The sequence below is a fragment of the Oncorhynchus kisutch genome, linkage group LG12, assembly GCF_002021735.2.
Source record: "Oncorhynchus kisutch isolate 150728-3 linkage group LG12, Okis_V2, whole genome shotgun sequence".
Lineage (NCBI taxonomy): Eukaryota > Metazoa > Chordata > Actinopteri > Salmoniformes > Salmonidae > Oncorhynchus > Oncorhynchus kisutch.
The window spans coordinates 40,351,260-40,373,122 of NC_034185.2; the positions used below are offsets into that span (position 1 = coordinate 40,351,260).

General features: G+C 42.8%; 1 protein-coding gene across 13 annotated transcripts in view; it reads left to right on the top strand.

Moving 5' to 3' along the window:
- LOC109900399 (utrophin-like) overlaps positions 1–21,863 on the top strand; it is a 172,921-nt gene that overhangs the window by 106,823 nt on the left and 44,235 nt on the right. For all 13 annotated transcript variants that reach the window (XR_004211952.1, XR_004211951.1, XR_004211955.1 and 10 more), the window contains 6 exons: positions 617–691; positions 2,038–2,239; positions 2,350–2,435; positions 3,880–4,037; positions 18,863–19,029; positions 21,096–21,207. Coding sequence is in view for 8 of the 13 variants with exons in the window: in XM_031837544.1 (XP_031693404.1) it covers positions 617–691; positions 2,038–2,239; positions 2,350–2,435; positions 3,880–4,037; positions 18,863–19,029; positions 21,096–21,207 (800 nt within the window). In the remaining 5 variants the exon portion in view is untranslated. The remainder of the gene's footprint in view (positions 1–616; positions 692–2,037; positions 2,240–2,349; positions 2,436–3,879; positions 4,038–18,862; positions 19,030–21,095; positions 21,208–21,863) is intronic.

The window sequence follows — 21,863 nt, forward strand, 5'->3', positions numbered from 1 at the left end:
AGGTCGCAGTTGTAAATGAGAACTTGTTCTCAACTGGCCTACCTGGTTAAATAAAGGTGAAATAAATGAATATATAAATAATCACCAAAAAATCACTTTCACCTCACACACATTTTGCACCATGGAGTAGCTCCAAAGTTCTCTCTCTCACACCTTTTCTTTCTCCCTCTCTCACTCGCCCTCTCTCTCACACATACACACATGCACACACACTCACATTCTCCCACTCACACTGACTGTAACATCCAAATTCATGTAGTCATGCCATTGCGGTGGCGAGTGTGACTGTTCTTTAATGAGCAGATGGATCAGTAATAAGCTGTGAAACTCTGGGAACATTTCCTGAGGGCCAACACTCAACAAATAGGACTCCACTCCTCCAAGAGAAGACTCACTAACCCAATTACCATTAATTTCCAGCCATCCCTGTGTGACCACATATAAATTACACTACAGCAAATTTTTTCAACAGGTTTTCAGTTTGACATAATTATTTCATGTCTCCCCGCCTTTCCAGTTATTTTATGCCGATGTGTCAAATCGCTATTATACATTCTGTATTGATGTATTTCCTCCCTCTGGTTTCTCTCTTTCTATCTTTCTCTCTCTTTTTTAGCCGACCTAAACAACGTAAGATTTTCCGCTTACAGAACAGCCATGAAAATCCGCAGGCTACAGAAAGCACTATGCTGTAAGTGTCCTTTTCTATACACTTACACACACCTCAGCTAAATGTCCTCAGGCTGTAGAGATTCCTGTGCCATCAGAATCTTCTCCCTCCTCACCTATTCACATCATAGTCCAGGTGCAAGGCATCATCAGATGCCTTAATGACCTGATCTACTGCCAAACCGTTTGTCTCTAGTCTGAAATGGAGGGGCTAATTTTGAAGTATGTCCATCCCACTTTGCAGGTGTGTGCGTAGGTATATGATTGAGTTTGTGTGTGCCTGTGTGTGTGTACATCATTTTGTTTAGCTGAGAATCCACCTGTGCCCTTGTTTGTTTCATTTTAGAAGGGATCATATTGTCTTCTACAATAACCAGCTGGCTATAGCTATCATTGTGTTAGTTGTTCCCTGTTGGTGTGTGGCAGTGCAGAGATATGATCACCTGTTCCTCTGGGTACTGTCTGTACCTTGCTGATGGGACTGAGCCAGGCTCTCTACCATAATTACCCAGGTGTTTATGTTATTAAGAGCGCTCCAACTAATACCCCAAACTTCACGGCTTTACTTCCTTATTTCGCTGTCTGCTTTCTGTCGTGCTGTGGGTGGGTGAGGATGGGTAGGTGCTTGTCGTGCTGAGAGTAGGTGACAGAGTGTGGGTGTGTGTTCAGCGTCTTGTTGTTCTATGCATGGAGCAGTGTGTGTGTTAATGAGTTTAGATGATTCAGGCGCTTTGGGTTCATCTCGTATTGCATTCTAATACTTTGCCTCTATTTGCTTGTGATGATGAGATGAGAGGTCCTAGTACAACTGAGTGATTTGGACCAGAGGCGTTCCGATTCAATTTCACCCATTAGATTACAAGTCGAAGCCTGAAGCATAGACACAGGATCTGTATTTATTAGTTATTACTCTGGCTTAATGTGAGCTCTGAAACGTACAGTGAGTGAGGAAAGAAGGGAAGGAGAGTAAGAGAGAGGGGATGAGAGAGAGAGGGAACGAGTCAGTATATTTTCCTCAAACCCCTTCCAGGTGTTTTGTTTTTCCTCCATGGACCCCCACTGTGAGACGTGTATTTGTGTGTGTGTCTCCCACACACTCAGACACCAATATTCCCCTTAAACGGCTAATTAGATTAACTCTGAGCCGTGGGCTGCAGTAGCTGTAACATAAATTGGTTGGCCTGCCACCCTGGTGTCACACCAATGTCTACAGCCACCTCATATCCTGTCTACGGCCTTGATGTGACATTCCAGCCATCTGTAATTTGCAGTGGCAGTTTCCACTGTTCTTCACCATTTTCTAATGCCCTTTAGTTGTAATTGAGTGGTCTTAGTAAACAACTTTGTGAAATCCCTCCCTCCATCCAGTGGACCTGTTGGACCTGAAGGTGGCCCAGAGCACCTTTGAACAACACAAGCTTACCCAGAATGCCCAGCTGCTGACAGTGCCTGATGTGATCAACTGTCTGACATCCATTTATGACGGGCTGGAGCAGCAGCACAAGGACCTCGTCAATGTTCCGCTGTGTGTCGACATGTGTCTCAACTGGCTGCTAAATGTCTATGACACGTACGTCGACACACACATTATATTCATGTATTAAACACACACACGCCCCTTGTAGAATTTGTATTTATTTTATTTTACTTCTTGTGTATGTGTGTTCCCTCACTCTGTAGTGGACGCAGTGGGAAGATTCGTGTCCTGTCCATGAAGATAGGATTGCTCTCGCTCTCCAAGGGCCATTTGGAGGAGAAATACAAATGTATGTACCAACCATCACACAAAACCTCTTTCACACACATAACACACCCAGAAACACATACAAAGTGAAGTCAACTTTATCACTCACTGACACACACGCACTGAGGTGAATTGAGAATAGCCCTGTGGTGAGCATTGCAGTGTTCTCCGTGCCAGTGTATCCCATAATGCCCTCTGCCAGGCTGTAATCCCAGCTCAGTTACCCAGGGTGACGAGCAGCTGGACCCGTGGCAGAGGACGCCAGTGACTGGCCCATCTAATTAGATGAGAGACCTCCCACTAGTTTAGTATTATTTTTTTTATTGCAGGGGGATTAGGGATATGGCCGGTGCACTGGGAGAGTGTGCTCTGTTGTTCACCCGTTTTTGTGTCCTCGTTTTGTCCTTCAGAGTGGAAATATTAAGTAAGCCTGGGGCTCATGTGATTTTGAGGTCGTTCACAATGATGTCCTACGTAGTGGCTATGAAGGCTTATGTAGCTCAAACACATGGCTACTCATGAATAAGTATGTTCGGCTCAGGCCGTTCACTAACGTAGAAGAGCCATAATTACTTAACCTAATGCAAGCTGACATCAAGACTGGTTTGTGCACATGCAGACATACACACACGGTATGGTAGAAGCGGCATTACCATTCCACATAATGAGAGTTGACATCAAGGCAGGGTCTCACACAGAGATCAAATACATGGCCAGGCAGAACAGATAGATAGAAGAGCCACATCTCTCCATCCTACTCTCTATCGCCTTTTTCTTGTCTCTACTGTATTTCTCTCTCTCCAACGTTCTCGCTGTCTACTGCATCCCTGTATTTTCTTCTCTTCTCACTCTCTCTCCATCTCTCGCTCTTCATCTCTCTCTCCCTTCATCCCTCATCTCTCTCTCACTGTCTCTCTCTTTCTTTCTCTCTCCTTGTTTGTCCTATCTATGAGTAACAAGGCAGACAGAGCTCTGACAAGAATCAACTGAGCTCTTGCTTTCAATTTGGTTTTGTTTTGTAACTTAAAGAAGAAAAAAACATTGGGTGTGTACATCTAGAACTCTGTCATCCCTTTTAACAACGGGCAGATGCCCCTTCCTCTCCGCTCAGGGCAGGGGTTGTTGGGAAATTGATTGCTCTCCTGTGATAGAGACAGCGGGAGGAAGGGAAAGGAAGAGAGCGAGGGGAGACAGAGGGATAGAGCGAGAGAAAGACTGTTGATTATTTTGGGGTGTATTCTGACAGTGTTGCTCATCTAACCAGGACTCTTCTACTGTACCTCCTCCTTCCGGAGCTCTTAGTGATGACTACCCACATGAAGCTATTAATACACACACTCACACAACACACTGACTCACACAACACGCGGATAAAAAGTGACAGTGGACTCTTGGATGAGAAACTATATTTGTGTAGTCTCCTAGATCAATCACTCAAACACTCTTTCTTTCTTTCTTTCTTCCAGACCTGTTCAGTCAGGTTGCATCGTCAGGGGATAAGTGTGACCAGAGACAGCTGGGTCTGTTGCTCCATGACGCTATCCAGATACCACGGCAACTAGGAGAGGTCGCCGCCTTCGGAGGGAGCAACATCGAACCCAGTGTCCGGAGCTGCTTCCAACACGTATGGAAATGCATACACCCACACACCTGCATGTGCACACACACACGCACACAAGCACACATGCATGCGCACAGGCACTCAGAACACATACACATTGCTCATGAAAGTACAAACATAAACGTTCACGTGGTTGGCCTGTCCTCTAATGTTTTACTGTGGCCACCCAAGCACTTTCCCTGTGTTTATGTCTGGCCACCACTCCTGTTTAATGACTTTTCCATCCCTTGGGTTCACATTTTCATTTTTCTCTTTTCCCATGACTCATGTTTCGTCAGTCATAAACTCTTTGGCAGAATTAAATTAGTAAGCAATAAATATCCCAGATTTCGCTGCTCGGGCTCCCAAAATAGTGGGGGTGATGGAGCGCGGCTGACATTGGGAATGTCATACAGTGTAACAGGAGCCGCTACGGATATGGAGATGTCTTTACTGTCTGTACGTTCTCCTATCGCCTCAACACTCCCCCTCCTCTCACTCCTTATCTACCTACAACCTCTTTCCATTCTCTCCCCCCATTACACCCTTGTCCCCTTTCCCCTTACACTATATTTGTCTTAATTAAGCTTTTATTGTTATTACTTTTTTATTCACATATTTACTTTCCTATTGTTGTTGCATTGTTGAGTGGTGAGCCTGCCAATAAGCATTTCCTTGCACTGTGTACTCCATGTATATCATGTGTACAGTGCATTCAGAAAGTATTCAGACCCCTTGACTTTTTTCACAATTTGTTAGGTTATGGCCTTATTCTGAATTTGATTAAATCGTTTTTTCCCCTCATCATAATACATAATGACAAAGCAAAAACTAGTTTAGACATTTTTGCAAATCTATATATATAAAAAACGTAAATATCACATTTGCACACATATTCAGACCCTTTACTCAGCACTTTGTTGAAACACCTTTGCCAGCGATTACATGCCTCAATATTCTTGGGTATGACACTACAAGCTCGGGGAGTTTCTCCCATTCTTCTCTGCAGATCCTCTCAAGCTCTGTCAGGTTCAATGGGGAGTGTCGCTGCACAGCTATTTTCAGGTCTCTCCAGAGATGTTTGATCGGGTTCAAGTCTGGGCTCAGCCACTCAAGGACATTCAGAGACTTATCCTGAAGCCAATCCTGCGTTGCCTTGGCTGTGTGCTTAGGATTGTTGTCCTGTTGAACCTTCGCCCCAGGCTGAGGTCCTGAGAGCGCTGGAGCAGGTTTTCATCAAGGCTCTCTCTGTAGTTCGCTCCAATCATCTTTCCCTCATTCCTGACTAATCTTCCATTCCCTGCCGCTGAAAAACATCCCCACAGCATCATGCTGCCACTACCATGCTTCACCATAGGGAGGTGCCAGGTTTCCTCCAGGAGTGACGATTGGCATTCAGGCCCAAAAGTTCAATCTTGGTTTAATCAGACTAGAGAATCATGTTTTTCAATGTCTGAGAGTCCTTTAGGTGCCTTTTGGCAAAGTCCAAGCGGGCTGTCATATTTCCTTTTACTGAGGAGTGGCTTCCCTCTGGCCACACTACCATAAAGGCCTGATTGGTGGAGTGTTGCAGAGATGTTTGTCCTTCTGGAAGGTTCTCCCATCTCTACAGAGGAACTCTGGATCTCTCTGACCAAGGCCATTCTCCCCCGATTGCTCAGTTTGGCCAGGTGGACAGCTCTTGGAAGAGTCTTGGTGGTCCCAAACTTCTTCCATTCATGAATGATGGAGTCCACTGTGTTCTTGGGGACCTTCAATCATGCAGAAATGTTTTGATACCCTTCCCCAGATCTATGCCTCGACACAATCCTGTCTCTGAGCTCTACAGACAATTCCTTTGACCTCATGGCTTGGTTTTTGCTCTGACATGCACTGTCAACTGTGGGACCTTACATTGACAGATAATGCCCAATCAATTTAATTTACCACAGACGGACTCCAATCAAGTTGTAAAAACATCAAGGATGATCAATGGAAACAGGATGCACCTGAGCTCAATTTCGAGTCTCATAGAAAAGGGGTCTGAATACTTATGCAAATAAGGTATTTCTGTTTTTATTTTTAATATATATGCAGAAGTAAAAAAAAAACGTTTTGCTTTGTCATTATGGGATATTGTGTATAGATTGATGGGGGAAAAACGTAATTTAATGAATTTTAGAATAAGGCTGTAACATAACGAAGGGAAGGGGTCTAAATTCTTTCAGAAGGGTTGGGTTAAATGAGGAAGACACATTTCAGTTGAATGCATTCAGTTGTACAACTGTCTAAGTATCGCCCTTTCCCTTTGTATATGACAAATAAACAAACTTGAACACACATGCACGCGCACACACCATCATCCGCACCACCACCATTACAACGAGACGGTGTGATATTCACGGTACAATTCATAATGTATTAAAGTTCATGGTGAGAGTGAGTGATGGCTCTGGCCTCTCTGCCCAGTAGCCTCTCTCTCTCTCTCTCTGTCCATTGAACCTCCCTGTATCAGCCAGTCAGCGAAGAGCCGCCACAGTGCAGTCACCCACTCCATTTGATTGAATGGGGCTGTAATGAATGAGGTGGGGGCCCATAAATATGGCCTGTTCTACGGGCCTTGACCTCCCATTTTCCTCTTTCGCCATCCCTCCATCCTCCCTCCCTCCCTCCTTCGGGTAATTGATCTGTAAGTGCCGTAACTCTGCCCCTTGGATGACAGGAGGGACTCAGGGATGAGGGAGGGAGGGGGAAACAGACGAGAGAATGAGAAAACAGAGAGGAAAATTTAGGGAAGGGTCGGTGGTGTCTGCTTTCTGGCTCAATGCCTTGCAACTCCAGAACTGGTTCTCCATGTCTTTCTGTCTGTGTGTGTGTGATCTCAGAGCTGAATCACATATATCTGACATTTAGCCCCAACAGAGGCACTCAGCTAGAGGTCACTGTAAAAAAACAGAGATCACACACACAGGAAAAGGTTTTGAACTTTCCCCTCATTGACCAAAATTATGGTGATTCTCACTTTGTGTGTGAGTATCTTGTGACCTGCGGACAATTTCTTCCACGAGTCCCGAGAGTTCCCTCTTGGGAGACGCTGTATGGACACACCTGGTGCCGAAATTGATGACGTATGTTGCACAGCTGAGAGTCAAGTGGAGACGAATGGATTTGGTTCAGTCAGTTGTCCAGAAGAGCCCTCCCAGCTAGCTAGTTTATGCTGGCAACAACTGCAGCATGGCGCAAGTAAAAACTATAAAAGAAAGTGATGTTTATTTCAAATCCAATTACATTTTATTGGTCACATATACATGGTTAGCAGATGTTATTTCGAGTGTAGCGAAATGCTTGTGGTTCTAGTTCCGACAGTGCAGCAATATCTAGCATGTAATCTAACAATTCCAAACAACTACCTAATACCCACAAATCTAAGTAAAGGAATGGAATAAGAAAATATACATATAAAGATATGGTTGAGCAATGACAGAGCGGCATAGGCAAGATGCAATAGATGGTATAAAATACATTGTATACATATGAGATGAGTAATACAAGATATGTAAACATTATTAAAGTGGCATTATTAAAGTGACTAGTGATACCTTTATTAAATGGGCAATGATTTCAAGTCTGTATGTAGGCAGCAGCCTCTCGGTGTTAGTGATGGATGATTAACAGTCTGATGGCCTTGAGATAGAAGCTTTTTTTTCAGTCTCTCGGTCCCAGCTTTGATGCACCTGTACTGACCTCGCCTTCTGGATGGTAGCGGGGGAAACAGGCAGTGGCTCGGGTCTTTGGCCTTCCTGTGACATCGGGTGCTGTAGGTGTTCTGGAGGGCAGGAAGTTTGCCCCCGTTGATGCATTGAGTAGACCACACCACTCTCTGGAGAGCCTTGCGGTTGTGGGTGGTGCAGATGCCGTACCAGACGATGATACAGCCCGACAGGATGCTCTCAATTGTGCATCTGTAAAGGTTTGTGAGTGTTTTAGGTGAGAAACCAAATTTCTTCTGCCTCCTGAGGCGCTGTTGCACCTTCTTCACCACAATGTCTGCATAGGTAGACCATTTCAGTTTGTCCCTGATGTGTACGGCGAGGAACTTAAAAACTTTTCACCTTCTCCACTGCTACCCCATCGATGGGGTGATCCCTCTGCTTTTCTGATCTCCACGATCATCTCCTTTGTTTTGTTGACGTTGAGCGAGAGACTGTTTTGCTGACACCAAACTCTGAGTGCCCTCACCTCCCCTGTATGCTGTCTCGTCATTGTTGGTAATCAAGCCTGCTACTGTTGTGTCGTCTGCAAACTTGATGATTGAGGTGGAGGCGTGCATGGCCATGCAGTCATGGGTGAACAGAGAGTACAGGAGGGGGGCTAGCCTGCACCCTTGTGGGGCCCCAGTGTTAAGGATCAGCAAAGTGTTGTTTCCTACCTTCACCACCTGGGGGCGGCCGGTCAGGAAGTCCATGACCCAATTGCACAGGGCAGGTTGAGACCCAGGGTTTCAAGCTTAATGATGAACTTGGAGGGTACTTTAGTGTTCAATGCTGAGCTATAGTCAATGAACAGCATTCTTACATGCATAGGTATTCCTCTTGTCGAGATGGGATAGGGTAGTGTGCACTGTTATGGTGATTGCAATGTCAGTGGACCTATTGTGTTGGTAAGCAAATCGAAGTGGGTCTAGGGTGACAGGTAAGGTGGAGGTGATATGATCCTTTACTAGGGACAGTAAAGAGAATATGTCCAGAAACACACCAGCCAGCTGGTCTGCTCATGATCTGAGGACGCGGCTAGTGATGCCGTCTGGGCTGATAGCCTTGCAAGGGTTAACCTCTCTGGGATATGTGGGACGGTAGCGTCCCACCTTGCCAACAGCCAGTGAAATTGCAGGGCGCCAAATTCAAAACAACATAAATCCCATAATTAAAATTCCACAAACATACAAGCATTTTACATAATTTTTAAAGATAAACTGTAAATCCAGCCACAGTGTCCGATTTTAAAAAGGCTTTACGATGAAAACACACCAAACGATTATGTTAGGTCAGTACCTAGTCACAGAAAAACACAGCCATTTTTCCAGCCAAAGAGAGGAGTCACAAAAAGTACAAATAGAGATAAATTAATCACTAACCTTTGATCTTCATCAGATGACACTCAAAGTACTTCATATTACACAATACATGTATGTTTTGTTCGAAAAATATCATATTTATATTCAAAAATCTGTTTACATTGGCGTGTTATGTTCAGTAGTTCCAAAACATCCAGTGATTTTGCAGAGAGCCACATCAATTTACAGAAATACTCTGTATACAACTGTTATGCATGGATTTTTGATCCACTTCTCAACCGCTGTGTTAGATTTCCAAAAAACTTTAGTCAGAAATAGCATTATAAATATTCACTTACCTTTGATGATCTTCATCAGAATCCCAGTTCCACAATAAATGTTTGATTTGTTCGATAAAGTCCCTCATTTATGTCCAAATACCTCCTTTTTGTACCCACGACACGCGAGCAAGTCCAGGCGAAAGTTCAGATAAAAAGTCTTGTGAGCGCGCGTGATCTGCTCATGCCACTCTGACAGACCTCTGTCTCATTCAGTTCTCATTCCCCCCTACTTCACAGTAGAAGCATCAAACAAGGTTCTAAAGACTGTTGACATCTAGTGGAAGCCTTGGGAAGTGCAATATGACCCCATAGACACTGTATATTCGATAGGCAATCATTTGAAAAACTACAAACCTCAGATTTCCCACTTCCTGGTTGGATTTTTCTCAGGTTTTTGCCTGCCATACGAGTTATGTTATACGCACAGACATCATTCAAACAGTTTTAGAAACTACAGAGTGTTCCCTATCCAAATCTACTAATAATATGCATATATTAGCAACTGGACCTGAGTAGCCGGCAGTTTACTCTGGACACCTTATTCATCCAAGCTACTCAATACTGCCCCCCTGTCCCAAAGAAGCATCTTCGGGATTGATGTCCTGTCCATGGTACGGTTGAGCTAACATAGGCTAATGTGATTAGCATGAGATTGTAAGTAACAAGGACATTTCCCAGGATATAGACATATCTGATATTGGCAGAAAGCTTAAATTCTTGTTAATCTAACTGCTGCAAAATGGCGTTGGAAGCAATCGCAACAGTTTTACGGGTGCCCAACCAATTGTGTTGTTATGTGGGTTTTTTGGCAATATTTGAAACTTATTTTGTACATAATGTTTCCGTAAAAAAAGAGCTTCTGGGTATCAGGACAGTGGTCACTCACCTCGGATTAGACAAAGATTTTTTCTACAACAAGCACGACGCACAGGACATTCTCCAAACACCCGACAGGGTCGACATCCCTGTTATTTGCAAGAGGAGGCGACACAGGTACAGAGGACAGAGAGCCGGATGCCTCGAGAGAACCCGCAGAAGGCGAGTGGGAAAGCTGCCATTACTGTCAATACTACTCGCCAACGTCCAATCATTGGACAATAAATTATACGAGTTATGATCATGAATATCCTACCAATGGGACATCAAAAACTGTAATATCCTATGTTTCACGGAATCGTGGCTGAATGACGACATGGATATTCAGCTAGCGGGATATACGCTGCACCAGAAAGATAGAACAGCACACCCCAGTCATGGGGGGGGGGGGGTCAGATGAGGGGGGTGGGGGAGGGTCAGTGCATATTTGTAAACAACAGCTGGTGCAAGAAATCTAAGGAAGTCTCTAGATTTTTGAGTATATTATGATAAATTGCAGGCCACACAACAAGAGTTTTCAGCTATACCTTTTGTGGCTGTTTATTTACCACCACAGACAGATGCTGGCACTAAGACCACACTCTAAGACCACACTGTATAAGGAAATAAGCAAACAGGAAACCACTCACCCAGAGACAGCGCTCCTAGTGGCCGGAGACTTTAATGCAGGGAATCTTAAATCAGTTCTACCTAATTTCTATCAACATGTTAAATGTGCAACAAGAGGAAAGGAAAAATAATCTATATCAACTGTACTCCACACACAGAGACGCGTACAATGCTCTCCCTCGTCTTCCATTTGGTAAATCCAACCACAAATCTATCCTCCTGATTCCTGGTTACAACCAAAAATGAAAGCAGGAAGCACAAGTGACTCGGTCTATAAAAAAGTGGTCAGATGAAGCAGAAGCGAAACTACAGGACTGTTTTGCTATCACCTACTGGAACATATTCTGGGATTCTTCCAATGGCATTGAAGAGTACACCACATCAGTCACTGGCTTTATCAATAAGTGCATTGAGGACGTTGTCCCCACAGTGACTGTACGTACATACCCCAAGCAGAAGCCATGGATAACAGGCAACATTTGCACTGAGCTAAAGGGTAGAGCTGCCGCTGTCAAGGTGCAGGACTCTAAACCGGAAGCTTACAAGAAATCCTGCTATGCCCTGCAACAAACCAAAAAACAGGTAAAGAGTAAATACAGGGCTAAGATTGAATCATACTACACCGGCTCCAAAGCTAGTCTTATGCGGCAGGACTTGCAAACTGTTACAGACAACAAAGGGAAGCACAGCCGCGAGCTGCCCAGTGACATGAGCCTACTTGCCTCGCTTCGAGGCAAGCAACACTGAGGCATGCATGAGAGCACTGTGTGATCACGCTCTCCGTAGCCAACGTGAGTAAGATCTTTCAACAGGTCAACATACACAAGGCTGCGGAGCCAGACGGATTACCAGGACGTGTGCTCCGGGCATGTGCTGACCAACTGGCATGTGTCTTCACTGACATTTTCAACATGTCCCTGATTAAGTCTGTAATACCAACATGTTTCAAGCAGAAACCCTAGACCCACTGCAATTTGCATACCGTCCAAAAAGATCCACAGATGACGCCATCTCTGTTGCACTCCACACTGCCCTTTCCCACCTGCACAAAAGGAGCACTTATGTGAGAATGCTATTCATTGACTAAAGCTCAGCATTCAACACCATAGTATCCTCAAAGCTCATCACTAAAATAAGGATCCTGGGACACCTCCCTCTGCAACTGGATCCTGGACTTCCTGTCGGGCCAACCCCAGGTGGTGAGAGTAGGTAGCAACACATCTACCACGCTGATCCTCAACACTGGAGCTCCCCAGGGGTGCATGCTCAGTCCCCTCCTGCACTCCCTGTTCACCCACGACTGCATGGCCAGGCAAGACTCCAAAACCATCATTAAGTTTGCAGACAACACAAATGTGGTAGGCCTGATCACCGACAACGACGAGACAGCCTATATGGAGGAGGTCAGAGACCTGGCCTGGAGGTGCCAGAATAACAACCTATCCCTCAACGTAACCAAGACTAAGGAGATTATTGTGGACTACAGGAAAAGGAAGACCGAGCATGCCCCCATTCTGATCGACGGGGCTGTAGTGGAGCAGGTTGAGCGGAATTCAAGTTCCTTGGATTCCACATCAACAACAAACTAGAATGGTCCAAACACACCAAGACAGTCGTGAAGAGGTTACGACACAGCCTATTCCCCCTCAGGAAACTAAAACGTTTTGGCATGGGTCCTGAAAATGTTCTACAGCTGCAACATCGGGAGCATCCTGACTTGTTGCATCACTGCCTGGTACGGCTATTGCTCAGCCTCCGACCACAAGGCACTACAGAGGGTAGTGCGTACGGCCCAGTACATCACTGGGGCTAAGCTGCCTGCCATCCAGAACCTCTACACCAGGTGGTGTCAGAGGAAGGCCCTAAATATTGTCAAAGACCCCCGTCACCCCAGTCATAGACTGTTCTCGCTACTATCGCATGGCAAGTGGTTTTGGAGTGCCAAGTCTAGGACAAAAAAATGCTTCTCAACAGTTTTTACCCCTAAGACATAAGACTCCTGAACAGGTAATCAAATGGCTACCCAGACTCTTCGCATTGTGTGCCCCCCTCCCTCCCCTAACCCCTCTTTTACGCTGCTGCTGCTCTCTGTTTATCATATATGCACAGTCACCTTAACTATACATTCATATACATACTACCTCAATTGGCCCAACCAACCAGTGCTCCCGCACATTGGCTAACGTGGCTATCTGCATTGTGTCCCGCCACCCGCCACCCACCAACCGTTATTTTAGGCCACTGCTACTCTCTGTTCATCATATATGTGTAGTCAATTTAACCATATCTACAATAACATTCTACCTCAATCAGCCTGACTAAGCGGTGTCTGTATGTAGCCTCGCTACTTTTATAGCCTCAATACTGTTTATAGCCTTGCTACTGTTATTTTTCACTATCTTTTTACTGTTGTTTTATTTCTTTACTTACCTAATACCTTTTTTGCACTTTTGGTTAGAGCCTGTAAGTAAGCATTTCACTGTAATGTCTACACCTGTTCTATTCAGCGCACGTAACAAATTAACTTTGATTTGATTTGAAATGTCCAATTTACAGTTGCCATTACATTGAAATAATACCATGCTATTGTTTGAGGAGAGTGCACCATTTTGAACATGTGAACTCATTAATAAACAAATTATGCATATTTGGGCATATCCTTGCTTCAGGGCCTGAGCTATAGGCAGTTTGTCTTGGATATGTCAACACATTAATGTTTCATATAAAAAGAAGTGATGCAGTCATCTCTCCTCAACTCTTAGCCCTCTGATTACAATGAAGACGTGCTGCTCTCTTCCTTGCCAGCCGCAGCTTAAGGGATCCCTTAAATGCAAATCCCGCTCGAATCCCGTTAGCGGGATTGATTTGACAACCTCCAGTGACATTGCAGAGCGCCAAATTTAAACTACAGAAATATAAATATTCAACATTCACGAAAATATAAGTGTGATACATCAAAATAAAGCTTAACTTCTTGTTAATCTAGCCGCTCTATCAGATTTTTTAAATGCTTTACTGCAAAAGCACACCATGCGATTATCTGAGGACAGCCCCCTCGAACAAACACATGAAAAACATTTTTCAACCAGTCAGATGTGACACAAGAGTCAGAAATAGCCATATAATAAATACCTTACCTTTGAAGATCTTCATCTTTTTGCAATGTCAAATGCCTCATTGACTAAATTAATGGTAGTTTTGTTCGATAAATTCCTTCTTTGTATCCCTAAAATGACAATTTATTTAGCGTGTTTGATTCAGAAATACACCGGTTCCAACATGACTACAAAGTATCTAATAAATTACCTGAAAACCCTATGTCCAAACATTTCAAACAACGTTCCAAATCCAAGATCAGGTATCCTAAAATGTAAATAATCAATCAAATTTAAGACGGGATAAACAGTTTCCAATACTGAAGAAAAATAACACTGAGTGTGCTCCTGTACATGCGCATCAAAATACTAGAGACCTTCAGAGTGACACGTACAAAAAACAGCATTACTTCTTCATTTCTCAAAAGAAAAACATAGACCAATTTCTAAAGACTGTTCACATCTAGTGGAAGCCATAGGAACTGCAATCTGGGCCCTAATAAATCAAGATTCCATGGATGGATTGTGCTCGGGGTTTCGCCTGCCAAATCAGTTCTGTTATACTCACAGATTTTATTTGAACAGTTCTAGAAACTTTAAAGTGTGTTCTATCCAAAACCACTATGCATATGCATATCCTAGCTTCTGGGCCTAAGTAACAGGCAGTTTACTTTGGGAATGCTTTTCATCCGGACGTGAAAATACTGCCCCCTATCCCGAAGAAGTGGGTTTCAGTGACTTCGTTAATGGTGGTTGCTGATGCGTATTTTATATGATTTAGACCTTTATTTAACTAGGCAAGTTAGTTGTGGTATTCCTGCACAGCAGACACAGAACAAGCCAAATTTTGAAGAGTGAAAAAGTAGTTGGGTCAGAAGGATAATGCTCCTGCATACAACAAAAGAACAATAATATAAGTTAATGAAAAGAAAATGTAATGTTAAACGTAATATAATTTTTTAATGCGTCATTATCAGGTAAATTTCACTTACCTAACAAATTCATTTAGCTAACAAATGTGCAGAGCAGCAGCACTGCAAACAGAAACATAATCTTGGAAACTGGAAGTTAAAATGATAACACATCTGGCGAAGTGGAGTCTTTAGTTAAGACAATGAACCATAATCCCAGTCCATAATCCCAGTACTAGCACTACAAACCGATTGTCATAGCTAGCTAGGACTTAACCAAATAGGTTCAAAGAAAGATAGCAAGCTAACATTAGGCTATAATAGCAATGTGAAATGGCATTTGACATAACATCACTACACACAGATCATAAACGTAATGTTAGCTACCGAGCCAGCATTCTAACGTCAGCTAGCTAGCTAACAGTCAGCTTTATCTTGGTGTCTTTTGTTTATACCTGGAGCTAGCTAACTAGCTAGACAATTAAGCATAATCCCAAACCATAGAGTACTAGCAATACAAATGGATTGTCACAGCTAGCTAAAGTTAAGCATATATTTTCAATGTTCGCTATTTAGCTAGTTAAAGCTATAACTAGCCATGTGAAATGGCATTCTGAGATAACAATGGTAGTTAGCGACCCAGTCATCTAATGACAGCTAGCTAACCGTATGATTTAACTTGCAATATAAGCAACTTTCTTCCAAAATTAGAAAATATCTGAAACTGTAGCTAGTCTCTTACCTGTATACAGTTTAAGTCGTAAGTTTACATAAACCTTAGCCAAATACATTTAAACTCAGTTTTTCACAATTCCTGACATTTAATCGTAGTAAAAATTCCCTGTCTTAAGTCAGTTAGGATCATCACTTCATTTTAAGAATGTGAAATGTCAGAATAATAGTAGAGAAAATTATTTATTTCAGCTTTTATTTATTTCATCACATTCCCAGTGGGTCAGAATTTTACATACACTCAATTAGTATTTGGTAGCATTGCCTTTAAATTGTTTAACTTGGGTCAAACATTTTGGGAAGCCTTCCACAAGCTTCCCACAATAAGTTGGGTGAATTTTGGCCCATTTCTCCTGTCAGAAGTGGAGTAACTGAGTCAGGTTTGTAGTTCTCCTTTCTCGCACACACTTTTTCAGTTCTGCTCACAAATGTTCTATGCAAATTAGGTCAGGGCTTTCGAATGGCCACACCAGTACCTTGACTTTGTTGTCCTTAAGCTATTTTTCCACAACTTTGGAAGTTTGCATGGGGTCATTGTCCATTTGGAAGACCCATTTGCGACCAATATAGCCACATCATTTTCCATCCTCATGATGCCTTCCATTTTGTGAAGTGCACCAGTCCCTCCTGCAGCAAAGCACCACCACAACATGATGCTGCCACCTCTGTGCTTCATGGTTGGGATGGTGTTCTTTGGCTTGCAAGCCTCCCCTTTTTCCTCCAAACATAATGATGGTCATTATGGCCAAACAGTTCTATTTTTGTTCCATCAGAACAGAGGATATTTCTCCAAAAAGTACGATCTTTGTCACCATGTGCAGTTGCAAACCATAATCTGGCTTTTTTATGGTGGTTTTGGACCAGTGACTTCTTCCTTGCTGAGTGGCATTTTAGGTTATGTTGATATAGGACTCGTTTTACTGTGGATATAGATACTTTTGTACCTGTCTCCTCCAACATCTTTGCTGTTGTTCTGGGATTGATTTGTACTTTTCACACCAAAGTACGTTCATCTCTAGGAGACAGAATGCGTCTCCTTCCTGAGCGGTGTGACAGCTGTGTGGTCCCATGGTGTTTATACTTGCATACTATTGTTTGTATAGATGAACGTGGTACCTTCAGGCATTTGGAAATTGCTCCCAAGGATGAACCAGACTTGTGGAGGTCTACAATTTCTTTTCTGAGGTCTTGGCTGATTTATTTTAATTTTCCCATGATGTCAAGCAAAGATGCACTGAGTTTGAAGGCAGGCCTTGAAATATATCCACAGGTAAACATCCACAGGTAAACATCCAATTGACTCCAATTATGTCAATTAGCCTATCAGAAGCCTCTAAAGCCATGACATCATTTTCTGGAATTTTCCAAGCTGTTGAAAGGCACAGTCAACTTAGTGTATGTACATTTCTGACCCACTGGAATTGTGATACAGTGAATTATGTGAAATAATCTTTCTGTAAACAATTGTTGAAAAAATTACTTGTGTCATGCATGAAGTAGATGTCCTAACCGACTTGCGTAAACTATAGTTTGTGAACAAGAAATTTGTGGAGTGGTTGAAAACAAGTTTTAATGACTCCAACTTAAGTGTATGTAAACTTCCGACTTCAACTGTATAGAGCCATGTCGTGGTTCCTCAAGCAAAAAGCGAGTTCAACTTAAAAAAAACAGATAAAAAACATGTGTGTTTTTGTTGTCTCTTGGTGTCTTTCCAATTTATAACTCTTGTTCTGTGCTTTGTCATGTTTTGTACGTTTGATGTGGACTCCAGGATGTGGACCCCCTTCGTACTCACTCAACTCTCGCTGCGCAAAATGCGTAATATTTTTTGGGCACCAGGCATGTCTGTATAGTCTCTCTCTTCCCTCTGTGTTTACTCACTGACCTTGTGGGTAGCCGTGGCAACTGAAAGGTCAGGTGTGTTTGCTGTATTTTGGACAGCAGCGATCTCGAGGTGTAAAAGGATTTAATACCTCTGTAAATGGTAAGGAATATAGGTCTGACACTAGGGCTGTCACCCTGTTCCCAGTATAGTGCACTATTATGGGTCCTGGTCAAAAGTAGTGCACTATACAGTGGGGCAAAAAAGTATTTAGTCAGCCACCAATTGTGCAAGTTCTCCCACTTAAAAACAATGACAGACAAAATTAGAAAAAAAATCCTGAAAATCACATTGTAGGATTTCTACAATGTGATTCATGCTTTCCTTTACACGGATCAGTCGTCCTGGTCCCTTTGCAGAAAAATAGCCCCAAAGCATGATGTGTCCACCCCCATGCTTCACAGTAGGTATGGTGTTCTTTCGATGCAACTCAGCATTATTTGTCCTCCAAACACGACGAGTTGAGTTTTTACCAAAAAGTTATATTTTGGATTCATCTGACCATATGACATTCTCCAAATCTTCTTCTGGATCAATCAAATGCTCTCTAGTAAACTTCAGACGGGCCTGGACATGTACTGGCTTAAGCAGGGGGACACGCCTGGTACTGCAGGATTTGTGTGTTACTGATAGTAGGCTTTGTTACTTTGGTCCCAGCTCTCTGCAGGTCATTCACTAGGTCCCCCCGTGTGGTTCTGGGATTTTTGCTCACCGTTCTTGTGATCATTTTGACCCCACAGGGTGAGATCTTGCGTGGAGCCCCAGATCGAGGGAGATTATCAGTGGTCTTGTATGTCTTCCATTTCCTAATAATTGCTCCCACAGTTGATTTCTTCAAACCAAGCTGCTTACCTATTGCAGATTCAGTCTTCCCAGCCTGGTGCAGGTCTACAATTTTGTTTCTGGTGTCCTTTGACAGCTCTTTGATCTTGGCTATAGTGGAGTTTGGAGTGTGACTGTTTGAGGTTGTGGACAGGTGTCTTTTATACTGATAACAAGTTCAAACAGGTGCCATTAATACAGGTAATGAGTGGAGGACAGAGGAGCCTCTTAAAGAAGAAGTTACAGGTCTGTAAGAGCCAGAAATCTTGCTTGTTGGTAGGTGACCAAATACAAATTTTCCACCATAATTTGCAAATAAATTCATTAAAAATCCTACAATGTGATTTTCTGGATTAGTTGAAGTGTACCTATGATGAAAATTACAGGCCTCTCATCTTTTTAAGTGGGAGAACTTGCACAATTGGTGGCTGACTAAATACTTTTTTGCCCCACTGTATATAGGGAATAGAGTGACATTTTGGCTTCAACCTAGTTGTTGAATTCACTTTGACTTGAAATCTCCAATTCCTCTCTCCTTTTCCTGTCCAGGTGACCAATAAGGTGGAGCTGGAGCCCAGGCAGTTTGTTGATTGGATGAGACTGGAGCCCCAGTCTGTGGTGTGGCTTCCTGTGCTACATAGAGTGGCGGCTGCTGAGACCGCCAAGCACCAGGCCAAGTGTAACATCTGTAAAGAGTGTCCCATTGTAGGGTTCAGGTAAAAATACACACAAACGCATATAGGCACAAATGTGAACACACACAGCAACTTTGATGTTAGTTCCTTTTTCTTTTTTTTTCTTTTGGGGGGGGGGGGGGGGGGGGGCGGTAGATCAGCTTTAAAATTGCAGATAGATTGGTTGCAGATAGAGCGGTTTCCATCAATTTAATTGTCTGCGTAATTTCCAATCCCCCATATATTTTTGGGGATATATTTCCCCACAGTATATATATAAATTATATATCTTTAAAAAATAAATATATTTCCTTTATTATTTTCCCGTAACCCTGACATGAATCCCTAATTGGACAACACTTAGGCTTCTACTTCCAACTTAAACATACATATTTCTATTTTGTTTGTTTTGCCATACAGTACCAGTCAAAAATTTGGACACACCTATTCATTCAATGCTTTTTCTTTATTTTTAAATGATTTTTTCTTACATTGTAGAATAATAGCGAAGACATCAAAACTATGAAATATCACATATGGACAAGGTAGGGTTGGTATACAGAAGTTAGGTCTATTTGGTAAAGACTATGTCCATATTATGGCAAGAACAGCTCAAATAAGCACAGAGAAATAACAGTCCATTATTGCTTTAAGGCATGAAGGTCAGTCAATCTGGGAAATTTTAAGGCATTTTGAGACATACTAATCTGTCAGAAAACCAGTTCAGATTTAAGGTCATTATATAAATAGGCACACTTAATTTTGTCTGGCTTGCCATTCCAAATTAAATGGGGAAAAAAATGTGCTCATTAAATTTAAAAATGTCGCCAGGCCATAAGCAAATAGTTCAACTGGGATAAGACTAAAGAGTTAATCAGGGTGATTTTTAAATTAATAGACAGATATTTTCCTTTCCACGGTAGGAAGATCTTATCTATTTTTGTCCCCCCCCTACACGCACGCACGCACACACACACACACACCACACACACACAGTGGGTTCATGCATGCTGGTCTCCCTGCTCTAGTAGAGTAGAGCAGAAAGGCAGAAAGGGCAGGCCTGCTCTGGAGGGCAGGCATTTATCTAAATGTCAGCAGATCATAAACTTCTGACTAAATACCAACTGGAGGAGGACATCTATAATCACACACGCTTGGACACGCACGTACACACACACAGACGCAGACATCCACAAACAGTGCATAACAGACCACCCCTGTGATGCTGGGGGTCTCAAAAGACTCCTAAAAGTCTCTTTCACACAAATGAACCAACACCGCCGGCTGATATGTCAGTAGTTTAACATAATCACACTCTTCTGATTCCAAAGACCTCCCTGTGATGAGCTGAGTTCAAAGATGTCCACAGGCTAAACATTATTGTTTGCTGTCATCCTCTTTTACAACTATTCACTTAACTCTCCTGTTCTGCCTTTGATGGCGAGGGGATCTGACATCATTCACAGAATGGGAGCAGAATAAGACACAACACCATGCTAGCCAGAATCTAGTGTCTAGTGTTGTGTATTTCTGGTTACACACTAAGTAGTTACACCAGCTAGAGAATGTCTGAGTGAAACACTAGAAGACATTTGACACAACACATTCCCTTGGTTGTCTGTCTGTCTGTCTGTCGGGAGGGAGGGACAAAGTAGAAATTATGGACCCACAGGGTCATTAATTGGTGGGCGTCTGTGTCAAGGCTAATGAAAAGGTTGCTGTGTAGTGGGACGTGTGGTATACTGTGCTCTACTGTCTGATGCATTGCTACGGGCTCTGTCATCACTCAAATAACCTTGGCTGTGGTAGAGGAGAGAGAAGCAGAGGGATGGAAGACTTCTGATGTTGCGCATGAATTCGGTCCATCTTAATATACAGTTGTCTTACGAATGTCTTATATATTCTGATTTGAGTACAATGAAAAGGTGTTTTGGGATAGAGCTGCAGGTGCTTCATTTCGAACTTAGCAGAGGGATTGGAGAGAGAACGTGATGACAGGAGGCCCTGGAATTGCGATAGCATATGCAAGACACATGAAAGAACAAGATTGGGCAATGGAGGAATCTGTTTGACGGAATCATTACTCTTATTATCTTGTTTTTCCCTAGGTATCGCAGTCTGAAGCACTTTAACTATGATGTGTGTCAGAGCTGCTTCTTCTCTGGACGAACCGCCAAGGGCCACAAGCTCAACTACCCCATGGTGGAGTACTGCACGCCGGTGAGGAACACACACACACAGACCTCTGTGCAACCTCATTCAACAAATCACTAGTTTTGCAACTTGTCCTGTCAGCTACATCAACTTCAGGAGCCCGGAGCAAATTGTATTTGACTGAACAAACCTTTAAATAATGTTTATAATTTCTGAGAGAGAGAGAGAGAGAGAGAGAGAGAGAGAGGTTCTCATTCAAGGGTTTTTTAAAACTATTTTTTACATTGTAGAATAGTATTGAAGACATCAAAACTATGAAATAACACATACGGAATCATGAAAGTAACCAAAAAAGTGTGAAACAAGTCAAAATATTTTTATTTTTTGAGATTCTTCAAAGTAGCCACCTTGTTGACAACATTGCACACTGTTGGCATTCTCTCAACCAGCTTGAGGTATGTGGAATGCGTTTCAATTAACACTTCTTGCGACGAGCAAACCCGTATCCGGGAGCGTAATCATAGCCTCAAATGCATTAGCATAACGCAACGGACATAAATACCCCTAGAAACTTTTCCTATTCATGAAAATCGCATATGAAATGAACTAAATATATTCAAACACAAGCTTAGCCTTTTGTTAACAACACTGTCATCTCAGATTTTCAAAATATGCGTTACAGCCAACGCTAGACAAGCATTTGTGTAAGTTTATCATGGCAT